Below are 17,914 nucleotides of genomic sequence, written 5' to 3' on the forward strand. Positions count from 1 at the left end.
TGGTAAAAATACAAAAAACATTATTTGCATCACTAGACCCAGTTAAGTTTCAAACCAGATTTTTTTCTGAAAAAAAGTAGTCCAGATTTAAAAAAAAAAAAAAAAGCATGTACCAACAGATTTGTAAATTTTGTAAAGCCACCAGGCGTCAAAGTGCATGTTGAATCCTACAACACCAGGGAAAACAGCTGTACCTATGGACACACATCTTGAAATCTGAAATATTAGTTTGCAACCCTAAATTTTATATTAACAGTTCTGTCTTAAAATTGTCATATTGAGATACAATTATCACTGCCATAAGCTTAAAACTGAGGTCATTCAACATCTCACTCATGAGAGGATGACTGATCAGTTGTCCTGACCCTACAGGCATCACAATCCATCAGAGTAGAGCTAACATTAGCTGCTCACTTTCAACCATTGCTGTGAACTTCTGAGTGCTTAAATTCAAACTGCATATTTAGCTGACCTCTCAAATGAACTACAGTGTACGTTACAAAGGTAGCCTATAGGACATTAATAGCCTTTTATGAGAACCCCATTTTAACATCATAACAGTGTTCAGCATTGAAACATACATTTTGAACTACAGTGCCTATTCTTATCATGTAGATGATTTGCAAACACTACAGTAGACAAATCATTTTTCTAAAAGTATAAAGTGGCATTCATTTAATGCATATCATAACATTATCAGAAAAATCTTAAGATATAGAATTCTTACCTAGAACTTCTTCATAATCTACAAGTTCAAACCAGACAACTGCTACTGATGTCCAAACTCCCAGCAAAGCAATTACCATAAACCAGGTGAAAAATGAGCTTCCAGAGAGGCCTTCTTTCTTTCCATTCTTGCTTCCTCCATGCTTAGTCTCTGTTAAAACAAAACAAGAAGAAAAAATGAATGTAAGAGTTAGAAAACTGTTATTAAGGACACAATTATAAAACTTGGTACTTCTGATTATATAGAATACAAGACATTTGAGCAACAATTTTTGGTGGGTTTTGTTGTTGCTGTGGAGTTTTTTGGTTGGATGGATTTTTTTAAACTTCACCAGCTTTACTTGCTTTCCATTTCACTGTGAATTACTGTGAGAAGCTTGATGATTATCTAAGCAAAAGCCTCATAACCAACCAAAGACCAATTTGTCTTGCAAATTAGCTGCAAATTCTGCCTTGTTCCTCTTTGAAGTATATTTACACAGAGCTTCACATTTTTGAGATGCTTTGCATTTGTTCCCCGAAGTTCCCAGACTGCCACCAGAGGCCAGTATGGTCAGCAGAAAAGCTTTGCAAGAGAAGCATTTCTCCAAAATCGAGTTTCAAAACTAGTTGAAATAGCTCACAGAACCAACGTGGCAATTTAAATAGCCTAAGGAAACTCTAAAACCTGAACTATGTTAAGAGTAAGACTTCAAATTCAGAACACTTTACCAAATAAAACCATCTTCCCTGATGCTTAGAATTAAGCAGATTCATTCCATGCTAAACAACTCCACAATTTCAGTCCTATGGAACATACAAGCAAAAGGATGGCACAGAGACACAACACAAATCATGGTTTCATTAATAACTGCACAAATGGAAATCAAATATATATAAAAAATCACATGTAGTTGTAAATAAAAAATTGCAAAAGACCTTGACTCAGCATATGTAGCAGGTTTCAAATAGGCATAGTCACTAGAGAGGACATAAATTGCTTGGTCTGTCATTTTAAGATTGTTTTTGTGAAAGAGGGATATGTGTATATAAGTAAATATACATGTACCCAAAAAGATGCCTGCCTGTAGCCTTCATCCAAAGCTTAAGGTCTGCTCTTCTCCTCTGACATTACTGCTGCAAGAGTGGCACTTGGCTGCAGTTTTAAGTCCATTAGTCTACTTCACTTTATTCCATCCTAAAAACCATCTTCTGCCTGCTCAGCCACATGCAGGCCCAGTTTTTCAAGCAAAACTATCTCTTATATGATTTAAATACTGTTGCAAGAAACTTTATCATGAGTATTGTGATCATATAAGGTAAGGAGTTATTTTTATACTAATTGAAAGTAATCTTTGATATATTCATCAACACTAGTATAATAGAAAACGATAAAAACTACTCTCAAAAGCTAAATGTCAATAAAATTGCTTTTTTACAATAAAATGGTGTATCTGAAAGATAAGCAATGAGATGGGTGACTGACTTATTTTTGTAACAGGAACTATACATAAGTACTCTCTGACCCTGCTTGCCAGCAGGTTTACAGCTGCAATAAAATACCCTTTTATTACATTAATTGTGCTTTATACCAAGTTCAGACCAATATAAAAACCACTGACCCACGTCAACTCTTACTCAGCTCAGCATTTTACTGAAAATAAAAATTATTTTATTAACACTACTCCCTTCAAAGACCAAATGCCAACTGTTCAATTTCTTTTCTATATTAAACACAAAAGCCCAATAATATTCAGAGAGAAACTGAAGCAACTTAGCTTCACATCAGGTATGTATCATTTGCTACTGCAGAGTCCTCTAATTACATATGTGAAGGGTCCATATACACAGCTCATTGTAACATCTCTCATGTGGGAAATACATGGGTAGCCTGAAAATTGAGGGACAGACAAGCAGTGTATGTATTCAGAAATATGCTCAGCTGTATGAAAATTACTTACAGTACTCTTGAACTGCTAATGTTACTACTGAGAAACAATTATAGTGTGTAACAGCAGGGCTTTGTTACACCTGTGTAGCAAGGCAGTCAATGAAAGGTTTGTACATACTTGAAATTAAACCCCTAGATTAAAAACCGTTTAAATTATTCCAGATTGCAACCTGGTTCTAGAGCGAACAGGAAAGAGGATCTTACTGCATTTCACACTCATTTGCCTTACTGTTTTCTACCATTTACTGCTGTTTGCCTCTGAAGAAGGAAGCTTTACTTATCAGAAGAACAGGAAAATGAAAGAAAATGAAACTAATTTAAGTAATCAAGCAGAACTATTCACATTTTTTCCAGTATAAAAAGTCTTTTTCATGAAAATTCCTCAAAAATAGATTCTGACATAAGACTGTAGTTCACAATAGTCACAAAGACATGTTTTTAAGCTGTGCTTTTCTACCTTATAGCAAAATTCTTTTCAAAACTCTTGAATAACAACTCAACCATGGCAGCTTGATCATGCAACGCTTATATAAATGGAGATTATGTAACAAAAAATTTACCTATGATCTGCACAAATAATGCTACACACAGGATGAGAACAAAACACTGCAAGGACTGAAGCTGGCTCAGAGCTCATTCCAAACAGTTAATTCCCGACTCAAGCCCTTTCCCTGCACATGCTGCCAGCCATGCCAGAAGTAGGTCACTTGCCATATCTGGTAAGCCTGTGCTTACACCACCAGATGTCTTTATGCAGACATCAGAAAGTCTTAAAGCACGGTCTACTGCTCAACAGCAAATCTATAAAATCCTATACCTCACCCACCCCCCATTAAGTCACATCTAGCTAAAAATGTATGAAAACCTTTTTACTTTAGCTTACCTTCAAGACACTTAGTAATTTTACACACTCTAAAAATAACTTTGAAGTCAGATATTTGAAGACAAAACAATATAATTTATGTTAATGTATGCTCTATTAGGCAAAAAATTATTTACAATTAATCACCAGCCATAAACTCATGGAATACCTCTAGCCCAGAGAACACATAATCAAAGAGAACAGAGGCAGCCTGTAACACAGACTAGACAACAAACTGGAAAGAAAACATACAACACTAAGCCAGTTATTTTGTTCATTATAAAATCAGACAGAACTGGTATCTGCTAGTACACATCTCCCATTTGCTCACAAAAAAAAAGGTTAGGATTATACCTGTGTCGTCAGCCATAACATTAGTGCTTGATTTCCATCAACAGAGCGAGTGTGTCAGTATTTCCAAAAGTTAATGCTGAAGGCAGAATAAGAAATATCCTCACTGTTAACCTCCTATTTGCAACAGGGGCAAACAGGTTTCCTAAAGCAAGCTCAGCTGGAACCTGAAACTGGACCCAAGAGAAACCTCTCCTCCAAGTCTATTTTTAGAGTAGTTATCCTCAGGAGCCAAACGCTTTTCAGAACTCATATGGCAATCTAGTTCTGACGACAATGAAATTCACTTACTCCTCCAAACAGAGAATCCTGGGTAGTTGATCCTTTCCCCTCCCCTTAATCCTCCAACATCAAAAACAACAGCAAATGAAATCAAGCACATTGTACTGTACTACTTTTGCTGCAATTTATGCCACAGTGCCTGATCTCTAAGGACATTAAATCCATTCGCATAAGCTGAAACACAAGTCTGGACACAAAGCTTGCCTGCTTGCATTTGTTACATTGGCCTTCATCCAAGAAACTTTCTCCATGTTGGCACTCCCCTACCAGGCTCTGAGTATCCTGCAGAGACTGCTCATTTGAAACTTGCTAGCTACTTTAAGAAAAAAGAGACAACTACTTTCTGTAATGTAGTTGAGTCTTCTAAAATAATTACTTGAAAACAACCTTATGCATTCTTGCCAAAGAATTTTCATATCAGAACTGTACACATTGCATTTACTTCTGGCAGACCCCTTCCAGAAAGAGTTAACAGTGACTTATCCCACCCACCCCTCCCTTTAATTCTGACAAAACACATACTGCCTATACAATTTAAAGCTAATATAAATTAAATCACCAATAAACCCTCTTCTTAAGGACCAGAAAAAGAGCAAAAACCCACTAATACACTTTTCAGCTTTTTTTACATCTTCAATTTTAGCAAACTATTCTTTTCCCATTGCTTATCAAACAAAAGCCAGCTCCTTTTAGGTGGAAGTCAGAAACAAACTAATTTCTCATTCACTACAGCTGCATAAAAAGCTTTAGGATCTACCACTCTGCTCCGCTATCCTCATACTTCTTTAAATGACACAGCTACCAGGTAGATGGAGTGAACAGAGAATGTTACAGCTACTTTGAAAAACAACACATATCTCCTGCGACTTTAACATCCAGCAACTAATTACCAAATGCAATTCTCAACAGTTTAAGGGAGAAAAATTGAGAAATAGCACTAGAGCTTAAGACTTCATATGGATGAAAAGGAATTACAGGAAGTTGATTCTATAACTACTGTATCTTTTAACTATCTTTAAAGCCACTTGAATACATGAAATGGATCAGATGCTTGAAGAAAGACCTCCTGACTAGTATAATTCAGTAACATAACTGATGCACCATCAATTAAGAGCAAAAGGTGTGTGGGGGGAATTTACACAGAGTAAGAGTAATCAAACATGGAGAAATCAAAATAATATTCAAAATAATTTTATATGCAATGGTATGTATTCTGTTGTATATAAAACAGAGTGTTTTGACAGGCACCAGATTAGGCAATTTATAGCAAATTCACTTTTGCTGCAGCTGCATTTGTAGACACCAGATCTTACCACAGGTGCATTCATAAAGCATTTAACTGATGCTGAGAACCTCCCTGTCCATTAACATATATTTTGGGGGGATTGGTCTGAACTAGACCTTACCTGGCTGAATGCCTATAATGATTTCAGCACACCTTTTTGCACCTTTCACTGAGACCTAAGTGAGTATATCCTATTCAGGGACAACAAGCACAAGGCTTATAGGGAAAGTAAATTGAGAGAATCAAGAAATTAATTTCAAACGTACACTCCAAATCTAAACTAACACATACATGTTGACCTCTAGCCAAGTACCCAGAGACTTAATCTTGTGCCCTTTAATAATTAATTGATTGCAAGAATGACAAACATCTTTCTTCCTGAAAGAGGAGGTTACAGCTAAAATGGGGAAACTCTTCAAACTCATCAAAAAGGAAAAAGGACCAAGAGAAAGATGGATCAAGGTTAGCTCAAAATACCACATGATAAGATTTTGGTTGGCTTTATGAAAGACAAGTTGAATACATATCGACTTACAATTTGACACTGGGACAGCAAAGTCAACAGTGTAGATTTCTTACAATGTCTCATCTCTGCTGTGTTCAAATGCTATGACTGCTGCTTCTTTTTGAAGCAATTTGAATTGTTGCACTAACACTCAGTTATTCTTCACCTGATTTATATAACCGTTCCAAAATTTAAAAACTATCTTCAAGTTAGTTGTGCTACAACTATGCAGCCAATGTATTGTAATTAATTTTACAGAAGTATAACTGACAATTAAGACTAGCAGCATTAGTTATACTTCTACATCACTAAATGCAAGCAAAGAAATTTAGAGGAGAAAAATACTCAATTATAAACACAAAATGTCAGGCTTTAAATCATCAAGCTAAGCTTTTGTAATGTATATAATTATTTCCCACAAAGGTGATTAGGAAGTTATTTGGAAGAAATTATGATTTATCATCTGAAGATAAGGGTGCACAAATGCAAGAAGTTACATTACACATTAGAAATACACACTAAAAGGAAAAGCAATAAAACACTAACTTCAAAGAAACACCTAAAATCACATTTCAGAAGTAAAAACTATCAGCTAGGTTAAAGAGAGACTTTAGAACAAGTTCTTTCAAAATGCAGTGTGATAAAAAGCAGATACGGGAGAGAATTAAAAAGCTAAATAAGGTACAAATGAACCATCTTATCACCAATAGAGCAGAACTAGTAGCAATGAAAGACAGAAAAACCTCTACTCTAGAAGCACAGCCTACTACTGCTTGAAATTTTTGCCAAAAGATCTTGTCCAATATGATTAATGACAAAGCAACTGTTGCAAGCCCCTTCCAGTAATAGATCTGTAGGTAATTATTTTAAACTGATTTTACACAGAGTTGTTTTTTGGGTTGGGTCAGTAACAAGTATTTTGACTGAAGTGCTTCAGGAAATTCAGAGCCTCCTCTGTTGAGTTTCCCCTATTTGCCCCTTTTGATTAAAATACAAGTTTTTTTTCATTCTCTTACGACTGAGAGACAGGTCATGTAAGTGTATACACACACATTTTTTGTAATTGCATTTTATAATTGACTCAATAAGCACATATTGCACTGCTGCATACACCATAATGATTCCAACTACTATCCTGAAATCTAAATTATTTTCATCTTCTATTTTTACTCAGTGTTATTCTACATCAAGGGTAGAATACACTTCCAATGGACAAATCTGTGCTTTTATGAACTCTATTTTTTTTTTAAAGGGAGACAGGGTCACTATTTTCTCTGTATTTACTTTGCAGATGGAAGAGAGATTTTTCTACTAAAATACTTATGATATAGTTTATGAAATATTCCAACCTTAAATTTTCACTAATATCCATACACAGAAATTTTCATTTGCTTTACAATCATGGTAGCAGGGTCTTTAGAGGTAAGATCTAAAATTTAAGATAAAGGCTTACTTTCAATAAATTCAATAAAAAAATCTTTGCAATACAAAATTGATTCTTCCTTTTAGTTTCTAAGAAATTTTCTTCAGCACTACAACCTTAAGGGAAATTAGGAGAGGGGAAATAGCTTTTTTAACTATTATTTTCTCATTAAAAACTAGATCTCTGATCTGAACTTTATATCACCTAGACTATATGGTTATAAAGATACTTCTACACGCTGTCAAAAGACTGTAATAATCTACATGAGAAATTTCCTGATTAGGAATGTGGAAATTGATGGAACAGAACTTCAAAGGAAATACAAAGACCAGAAAATAAATTTGAAATTAAAATTAACTAACTGAAATGCAATTTTGGCTCTCCTGCTGACACTTACCAGATTTTTACCTTAGTACTTGGGGAACTTTTCCTTATTTCACATATAATCATTCCAAACATAAACCTGAATATCCTTAATTTTCAATCTCTACAAGATCTCTCACAGTAAAATATCTCACTATACTAACAATTCAAAAACATAAATACTGAAAGCAAGAGCAAAGTCATAAATTCAGGATCAGACAACAAACCAGGCTGACTGTGGAGATGCTGGGAATGGCCAACTGAAGGGGAAAAAAAATGGGAAAAAAAAGGGATGCATCACAAAATATGTAAAAAACCACTAGGATCATAAGCATCCTGCTGAACTTCCCCAGTGAAATGAAACTCCTCCCTTAAAGAGATGAAGTGATTCCATTGAAACCTCTACTCGAATTCCTCACTTAGTCAGGATGTGAAAGCTCAAACTCAGTTCTCTCCTCTAGGGATCAGTTTGAACTTTTTTGTACGTCTAAAAGACATTTGTAAGTATGCCCAAACATAAAAGAACAAAGCCCTTTTAGTCCCTCAAGAATCAGATCCCAGATCCTATTATCTGAAATTTGCTTCAGGTACACGAAACACATACAGGTTTTTACCTGTTTTATATTCAGTTCATAAAGAGATGCTCAATAACTCCAATTCTGAATATAAGATGCTATATGTCAAAGTACTTTTAAGCCTAGAAATAGCTTTCAGACTCACAGGGACCATCACAATACTTAGAAAAGTATTTTAGTTGCAAGTTACGGTGATGTGTTACTAAATCTGAATTATTTATTCTTCAAAAAAAAAATCCAAAACAAGAATAAGATTATAATCTGGCTGACTGAAGTTACGCATCATCCTCAGGGTGGGGTTTTTTACATTCATTTATTATTCTTCAGTGGTTACATCTTTTTGGACTATAAACAAATAATATTGCTTTCCATTTACATGCTGCTTCTAAAACATACACAACAAAAATAATAAAATCTTTTTCCAAAGAAATCGACTCAGAAAACCCACACAACAATGACTAGTTTCAGGGTTGTTGTTTGGGGTTTTTTTTAAAACCCTAAGGATTTGTCTCTATGAGAAAAACAGTGGACTCTACTTGCAGTGCTGGCTCCACATTTCTCCGTGAGGTTTGGAAAGAGCAGCTGTTTCCCCACAAGAGCTGCTGCTGTTAACAACCTTCTCAAGCCCAGTTTATCTAAGCATAGCTACTCAAGTCAGAGAAGGAGAAAAGAAGACAGAGATGTATATTTACTACAAAAAATCCTGAATCTGCACTTGCATCTTTCATAAATGTAATAGAAAGATCACTTCCAAAACCTAGACAAATTTTGTCCGAGTCATGTTTTGGTTTTTTATTTTAGTTTTTGATTATTTGGATGCCTATTTTTTACGTAGTTCCTCAAGTAGGGTTTATTACAAGGAAGAAATACACATAGATGTGCACATAGCTTAAATGACTAAAAACGACATTGCTTACTACTTGAGTTTTATAATGAATGCTATCAACAGGAATATATTTAAATCAATATTTAATGCTTCTATCACTATCTGAATACTCTGAATTACTTTTTTTTTAAACCTTTTCTCCACAAACTTAAAGATAGTACAATAACAGGGTCAGACAATTAGCACTGGAGAAAGAAAAACATACCAGGAGTCCTATAGAGACAGAATAAAGATATTTTGTTATACATTTACCAAATCTAAATAGATTTTTACAGAAAAGTACATATTTTTCCCAAACACTTCTGTCCGTTTTCTCTGGTTTTGTTTTTATGTGTATACAAGCACAAAATAAAGTCCAAAGCAATGTAGAACATTTCCCTTGTAAACTTACTTGACTCAAACATCAAGCCAAAAGGTTCAAGGTCAAGACCACAAGTTTAAAAAAAGAAATTTTAGTCTGCCTCCTGCTGTAGGAACAATATCTCTGTAACACCAATGAGTAGACAAAATACTGATTTTAACTGTACAAATTAATTGAAGATTTTTATAAGCCACTATTTTGATTAACCAGCTCTCTCCCACAGAACATTTGGAAATAAGATCTAAAATTATACAACCTACCTATCTTGCATTTGAATGATTTAATGTAGCCAACAGTCCTACATAATTAGTAGGTTAATTAAATAGTTGGCTGTATTTAGGACAGAGCGGAGTTCAGGGAAGGTAGATGTGGAGAGGAAATACAAGAAATACTTGGGCCTAGAACATGCAAATTTTGCTGGTGGTGACCTTTAAAAAAGATTCTATTACATAAGGTAGAAAATCCTCATCTCCATACATAACATGCTGGCATTAATTTAAGGGTATTTTTTTCTTGTTCCACTTTCCTATCCTGTAATGTGGGTCACATCAATTTCTTTTAGCAACAAGTCCTAATTAAGCCACAAAATAAACAGTTGGTTTAGTTCTTTAAATTTTTCTCATGCTTTGAGGGAGTTCAAATAAAAAAACTCCAGTTGCCATGCAAGCACCGACAACTCTGCTTTTCACAGGTTTCTGCTCATGGAAAGAAAGAACACTTTAAAATGCTTAAGATGCCAAAAACTTATCAGAGTTTCAAGTCCAATACTAAGCCAATTTAATTAGTGTTTATCCACGGAGGTGCTATGCACCTGCAAATCTTCTGCAGTACAAAAGAGGTTTTACATGTCTCATATGTTACTAAAATATGTTTTTAGGAGATCTCAGTTTCAGAGCAATTGCTGTTTACAGAACCTTCTGGCTTCAAAAGATATATTTGTGTCTTCTAGTCACTATAGAAAGAAATAGGACTAGAGTTACAAACTGTTATGTCAACTTTCCTTAAGAATTTTGAAACTTAAAAAACACCAGCATGAGGAATGAGAAAGTGAGATACATTGCATTAGTAATTAACTGTCAATTAAAAAACAGAACCTCAGGAAATAGAATTGCAAAACCAAAAAACCACGACTGAATAGTTACAACTCCCCCTAGCTATTAGATGTTTTGTAAAGAAAGTCTTCAAACAAACAGCTTGGTAGCATTTGTTACATCAGGTTAAGTACATGCATAGTAAGAATGCAACTCCATATGAAGAAAACCACAAATTTCTAACAAAGTTGAACCACACATACTGCAGTATACTTAGTACATAATTAGCTGCATACTTAATTTCCAACATGGTTCAAGACACATAATATTATGACTTCCACTTCAAAGCACAGCTCAAAACCTTTCCATGCAAAAAGCTATCCCACAGATGCAGTTAGGAAAAAGATTACTGCAGGCCACCACACAGATTACCAGACTGTCATCTTCATCAGGAAAGAACCGCTTGGGGCAAATCAGAACTTCATTGCTCAAGTTCTCTACAATGAAGAATTCAACACACAAATTAGCACAGGAATTCTTATTACACGTTTCAAAGTGATTCCAGCTGAAAATGAACCCTTTCTTTTCATAAAGGTGACCAGCCAAGGGGTTTTCAGTTTAAAGGGACAGCATTATTGAAATGTCACCTCTTTATGCACTCTGTAATTGGAATAATCTTGACACATAGGCCTTCCACTGCTAGTAAATTTTGTTATCTTTACTGAAGCCCTTATATATCCAGCTATTATATTACTATAGCCAACCAAACCAGCCATCTTTCGGTGCTCACATAATGGCTCCATGATTACATGGTCAAACATAAAACTCTGGATTTAATCTCACCCTCCTCTAAAATGCTCATCCACTCATTGTCATCTCTTCCCTCCTCCCCAAATGACCTTCTACAGAGCCATGCATTGAGCCAGTCTAGGGGGGGAAATAAAAAAATCAGCTTTCTGCTTACCAGTTCTCTGTGTGGTTCACCTCACACCTGCACAGCCACTAATTCAGGTAAAGGGAAGGAGTATTGAAAAGGAAGACTGCAGAGCAACCTCAAACTAGATTAAACTGGCTGCAGACCTGCAGCTTAAACTGTTAAAAAAATTAACTTCTTAATCCCTCAATATGATGTACATCCTTGATGTCTGAACACTGAGTAGCTGTGACCTCTGATGGGAAATCCTCATGTGCATTGCCAGAGCAATTGCCAAAATGTGAGAAAACATACTTCAGCTTCCTGTCTCCCAGATACCAGGGTTAGTTTAGGTTTTCCACCTAGCACTTTAAACAAGCCCTATTCTCAAAAGGCTAATGAAAATGTTATCATTTAAAGACTTAACAAAATGCTCTAAAGGTATATTGAAGCAAACATCCTCGCAGGTGTGAAATCCAACCTTTCTCCGTATTTGAAGCACTGTGAATAATTTCTTTTAGCCCAGAATGACTTCCTGCATACAGGCAAGATCCATTAGAAAACACAGAGCAGGCCCAAGATTTCAGCCTACACAAGATCAAAAGGGGCATGAGAACTTTGACATCTTCATCAAGTAGTAGAATCTCTGGAAGTTTGGCAAGGACTTTCCCAGTGCTTCAAAATTCTTCAGGAGAAAAAGAACCGAGAGGAGTGTATCAGGCTCTTTGTATGTATGTCCATCCTGCTCCACTTAAGTATCAATCTTAAAACCCAAAATAATACAATCTTCAGAAAAAGCAAAGGAAGAAAATACAAATACCCAGCAACATGGGAAAAACAAAAAAGCATAAAAGCATATACTGTGTTCAAACTGATTGTTTCTACTTCCAGAGCAACTTTGGCAATCAGCTACTGCACCTGTCAACTGTTAATGCTTAGAGAAAGTTTCATTCGGATAAACCTTAAGGGTAGTCTAGAGCTCATTCTAGTGTTGGACAAATGAATCAAGAGTCTATTGAGGATTCACTATTTCAATGCAAATCTGCTCAATAAGCTGAGAAATACCTGTATTAACCATTTTAAGATTTTTTTATATCACCTTCATTGAAACAGAGATAAGAAAACTGATTTGTTTGAAGAGTTACTGCCTCCAGTTTTGTACAGGACATTTTAAAAACAAAAGGGAGGCAAAAAAAAAAAAAGAAAAATGGAAGAGAATCAGTAAATTAAGTAATTTCACCAGTGGCACTGCTGCAATGTACCATGCAAATTACAGATGTTTCAACCATTACTATTACTACAATTTTTTTAATTTGGCAGATTATTTTACAATATTTTAAAATGTCTTCCAGAAAGGCCAGCCTGAATAAGACCTGAGACAGACAGATAAATTATAAAGAGCTGTCTAAATGTCCATGGTTTTGGTATTTGTATTAGCATCTGGCATTAATGGTAAAAATACAAGATCTTCAAACAGTTGTAAGAAACTAAACCAGGTAATAGGATAAACTTCCAAAAGAAATCACAGCAGAGTTTCTTAAACAGTATACAAAGTTCCCGCCAGTGAGACACAAATTATTTCTCATTTGTCCACAATAGACTTATAGAAACTCTAATACAGTAATAACAATTCACTGTGTATTTCTGAAGACCAATAACGTTACAAGAAAACATTTTGACATTGAGTTTAAAAAGCCAAATCAAAGCACTGAGCAGCACACTAACTGAATCATGAGAAATCTTTCTGGTTTGGCAAATGCTTGGACTTTGGTCACTTTTGGTCAGCAAACAGTTTGACAAACCAAAACATTTGCTAAGGCCCACAGAGCATCCCCAATTTGCATCTCACTTATGACCTCCAACACCTTAACACCCTTCTTCTTAAGGATTTAAAAAAACATGAAGAAGGAAATAATGGATGGATTGAAATACTGGATGGAAGAAATCAGATGACACATTACAGAACTGTAAAGAGTTAAGGTCAGAAATTAGAGACCAAATTTTTAGATAGATAAAAGCATCATATTTAAACAAAATCCATGGTGTAAGAAAATGAGATGTTATACCATAACACAGCTGGGTAGCTGAGAAACCCCACAGAGAATGGATGAGCAATTCCACTCCAAGCACTGGAAGCACTGATGTGAGTTCTGTGTTCCCAACAAAAGAACTTCAGTAGCAAAACGTTTAGTGGATGAATTTTCCCTGCTCTTTAGGTAAACTAGAAAGCTAATGGAGATCCTCACCCAGAAAAAAGCACACTGTAAAGCAGTCTCTACAATGGAGATGAGAAAATTGAAACTTGAATAAGTACATCAGGTTACTTTGAATGCATTCTAAAGAAGAAAGTTGAAACACCAACAATTAATCAAAGAATTACAGCATGGGGCACCAGAGGGTCCAAAGGATGAGTGAAAGGAGTTAAAAAGATGACAATACATTCACACATGTAAGGAAACCACATGGTTAAGACAGCAAAATTATAAAACTACCATCTCCTGGGATCTTGCAGAGAAAAGTCAGAAGATTCTCAGTCATTATTGTAGGGATTAAAGAAAATTTACCAAAGCAATGTCAGAGTTCTTTGTCATCACAGAGATGGAAGACAACACAGCCTCAGAACCGAGATAGGAGTATGGGTTTTTTACTGTAAGTACAGCTGCTTGTAGCTACAGACGATGCCTTGTGTTGAAAATGTGTGGTTTCTATGGTGCCTAGCTTATGGAGAACTCTCCCACTTAACACTAGAGATACAAAGAAAACAATTATTGCACAACTTATCTTCAATAAAAATTATGTTTAAGTAACCCCTCACTTACACAATACACCCACACAGCAGCATAATGATAGTTGTCTTATGATCTCGACTTCTATAAGTAAGCATAGTTTACAAAGTAATCCATATTTTTTCAGCCATCTGTATTTGAAAAGTTAGCTGGGCTGCTGATCCTCAGTCTTGCTGGAAAGCTTCTCCACAGGCACCTGCCAATGGCCAAGACATTTCCACATTATCATGAAATTTGAGGGAGTTGATTCATGACCAGGTGTTATACATTTGTTTCTGTAACAAAACTTTACCTCATCTAACAATGCTTCAAGTCACAATACAGCAAGTATCCATTATTTCATCTAGTCTTTAAAACTTACAATCTTCCTTTTGACAGGCCACATCTTGACAATGGATTCTGCAGGCTAATAACAAGCAGGCAAACTTTCCAGTAAAGATAATAACAAACACGTTTCCCTCTCTAAGTATCCTCAAACTGTCAAATTTTTCCTTGGTTTTCACTTCTGTACTCTAATAAATTCCTTGGTATAGTTATACAATTCTGTAAATGGAGTGTTCAAATAATAAGGTACACTACAGCTAAAATAAAGATTTTTTTTTTTTTTAATTAGGACTGATTTGACAGCTTCTCGTGTATGACTCCTGAAAGTAAAAACTAGTTCTATTTCTAAAAGATTTTTAGTTCTACTTCTGACAAATCAGTGTACCTAAAAACACCTATACAAACTACAGTTAGAACTATTTTGGACTTAATCTATCTGTAGATTACTGTAAATATTTTCTGATAGAGAAACCTAAAAGCAGATTACTGATGCTAGCACTATCTTGAGTGCACAGATTTTTAAATAAGCTGTTACCCTCAGTGGTTTGAGCTGTGAGCAAGGCCTTGGCATGAAGCCACATCCTCTCTCAAGAACTGCTGTGAAAGTGAGTACTTCTGTCAAGAAAAAACTGCCTCAGACTTGAGGTTTTCATACGTCACAGTCTCAATTACTTGCCATCTCAAAATCATTTCCTCATCTCATTTTCACATCCCTTGACTGTGGAAAGCTTACTGGCTGCTGTGAGCACTCTGCTCCTCCAGCTGTTCTTTTATTCACACAGGAGTTACCATCCCTTGCCTCTTTCTGCAGCTGCAACTGTAAAAACAGCATCAGCTTCACGCTGTAATTGCTACGGCTGTCTAAGGGATTCTAACTAGGAGTTTCATACACTAACAAATTTAGGAGGTCACATGTTAGTAGAGTGCCTAATACATTACCCATACTGCTTCATTCCCTCAAAGACATGTTTTAATATAAAGAGAGAAAATTTTATTCTGACTACAAATAAAAACCCATAGAATGTTTTTTTATACAGTCAGAGATGCAGTTTACTGATAAATTTATTTTTCAGATATTGACAAACATGTAGAGTGATATTTAAAATATTAACTACCATATTCAGTACTCAAAATTACAACAGGGATGCACGTTTCTAAGGCATTAAAATTGAAAGCCTGTATTCAGCATGCTTAATACTGGGTGATCATGGCAGTATGTCCAGTCCAAGCAAAAACTGTAATTAACAGTCAGCAATTGAAAAAAATAATTTAAAAACGAAATTAAAAAACCACTTCTAGAATCATTGCAATATTATCTCTAAACTCTTATAAGCTTAAGTATATTTGAAATCTTTCCCTCTTAAGTCATCATGTGATAGGTAAACTAATCCTATATGGTTCAGCCTTTAATGAACACTGTTCTCGCTATTATTGCTATATTATGAGGGACAACAGATATTATTTCTGTGTCATCACCACATTTTATCACTGGAGCTCTGCGCACACCAAGCTTAAATCCAAAGAAGCTACAACACGTAAATACTCAGTGAGTGGAAAAAAAAACCAAGCTCATTTCTCCAATACAGTGTGCATGGCTGCATAGTGACTCCAGAAGTCCAGACACTTTTTCTCCCCTTTTTCAGGCGCGTGCTGTTATGCTGAGAGTGCCAATGCACATTAAACTTTCCCTACACAAAATGTCCACACACAGCCGTCTGTGCACAGTCAGATTTGTCAAGGGGTTCTTTATTGGAGGGCTGGGGGATCACTGCCTCAAAAAAACCTCCTACTTGCATTTTTCTGAGACTCTTCCTCCTTGCCTCGATAGTTACAGAAATCATCAGCTTAGGTGCTCCCATCTACAACAGATCTAACAATTTTGACCCAGCCAGGTCAGTCTGAGGAGACATTGCACATCCAAGTTTGGATACGAGAATATGAAAGACTTGAGACTGGGGCATCCCGGTTCTACTTCATCTCCCGGAGGAAGAGGTCTCGGGGGTACCCACAGATGCTGAGGCCTGTCCGGTGCTATCTCATCCCTTCCAGGGAGCTTTCGAGGGCCGTCCCCGCCGCCCAGGCCCGACAACTTTGTCCTCCACGTGAACTCCCGGGACAGGGAACGGCGGAAACGCGAGGGGCGCATCCCGGCCATCTATCCCTGCATCCCCCTCCCCAGCTCCCGCAGCGCGGGAGGAACCGGCGGCGCCGGAGGAGGGAAGGGCAGGAGGGCGGGGAGAAGGCGCAGCATCCCAGCGCTTTGCCTGCGGCTGCCCCGCATCGCGGGCAGAGGCAGCATCGGCCCCTTCCCTTCCGCCGGCTCCCCGCCCCTTCCCCGCTGAACTACTGCCTCGCTCTCGCAGCCGCTCACCTCTCTTGGAGCCGGGGCTGGGGCTGCCGCCGGTGGCTCTGGAGCTCTTGCGGGAAGCCATCGCACCTCCCGTCGGGCAGCGCAGGGGGGCGGAGCGGGAGCGCGTCGGGAGCCGCCACCTCCACCCGAGCCCGGCGTGCGGCGGGAGCGCGCTAAGGCCCCGGCAGCGCGACCCCGAGCGCTCCGCGGCCCCGCCCCCGAGCCCGCAGCCAGCCAATCGCGCCAGGGAGGCGTGGCGCCTCTCGCCTCCGATTGGCGGCGCCGCCGAGAGGGGGCGGGGCGTCGGCCCGCCGGTTGCGCGCGCCCGCCGCGCTCCGCCGCCGGCCCATTTGAACGTGGCAGGCGCGGGCGCGAGCGGCGGCCTCTCGCGAGGGTTCGGGCGCGCGCGCCGCCGGGCAGCGGGGCCGCCCCCCGGCGCTGAGGGAGGGAAGGCGGGGGAGGTCGGGGAGAGAGAGCTTCGAGAGCGGGAGGGCGGCATTTACATGGCGAGTCCGCCTAAAACATCCCGCCTCAAACCGCACTCCGCATCCAGTTAAGCGCCCAGGTTGTGGGAAGAGGCATCGGTGGTCTAAAAGGATGGAGCTAGGCTCAATTCGACGGTGCCACGTAATAGGACAAGAGGCAATGGGCAGAAACTGATGCACAGAAATGCCACTGAACGTGAGGAATAACTTCTTTATTGTGTGGGTAACCAAGCACTGGAACAGCTTGCCCAGAGAGGTTCTGGAGCCTCTGTCACTGGAGATATTCCAGAACAATCTGGACACAATCCTGTGCTTTGTGCTCTGGGCTGGCCCTGCTTGAGCAGGAGCTTGGACCAGATGAGCTGCTCTGGTCCCCTCCAGCCTGACCCATTCTGTGACATGTTCTATGGAGCAGCTTGTCAAACCTTCCAGAGAGCACCTTTGCAATCAACAGAGTGAAAAGGTTTGAAGTTTGT

General features: G+C 37.9%; 1 protein-coding gene across 4 annotated transcripts in view; it reads right to left on the reverse strand.

Moving 5' to 3' along the window:
- The window catches only part of LOC116995991 (aspartyl/asparaginyl beta-hydroxylase-like), a 62,638-nt gene extending 45,465 nt beyond the window's left edge, over nucleotides 1-17,173 (reverse strand). For 3 of the 4 annotated variants that reach the window (XM_033059153.2, XM_033059144.2, XM_033059172.2), the window contains exons 1-2: nucleotides 16,975-17,141; nucleotides 728-877 (exon numbers count right to left, since the gene is read on the reverse strand). In XM_033059153.2, the coding sequence (XP_032915044.1) occupies nucleotides 728-877; nucleotides 16,975-17,035 (211 nt within the window). In that variant the 5' untranslated portion in view covers nucleotides 17,036-17,141. Of the gene's footprint in view, nucleotides 1-727; nucleotides 878-16,974 lie in introns of all 4 variants that reach the window. The other variant, XM_033059163.1, reaches the window with a different exon arrangement.
- Between the last annotated feature and the right edge of the window lie 741 nt (nucleotides 17,174-17,914).

This window comes from Catharus ustulatus, chromosome 1 (genome assembly GCF_009819885.2).
Source record: "Catharus ustulatus isolate bCatUst1 chromosome 1, bCatUst1.pri.v2, whole genome shotgun sequence".
NCBI lineage: Eukaryota > Metazoa > Chordata > Aves > Passeriformes > Turdidae > Catharus > Catharus ustulatus.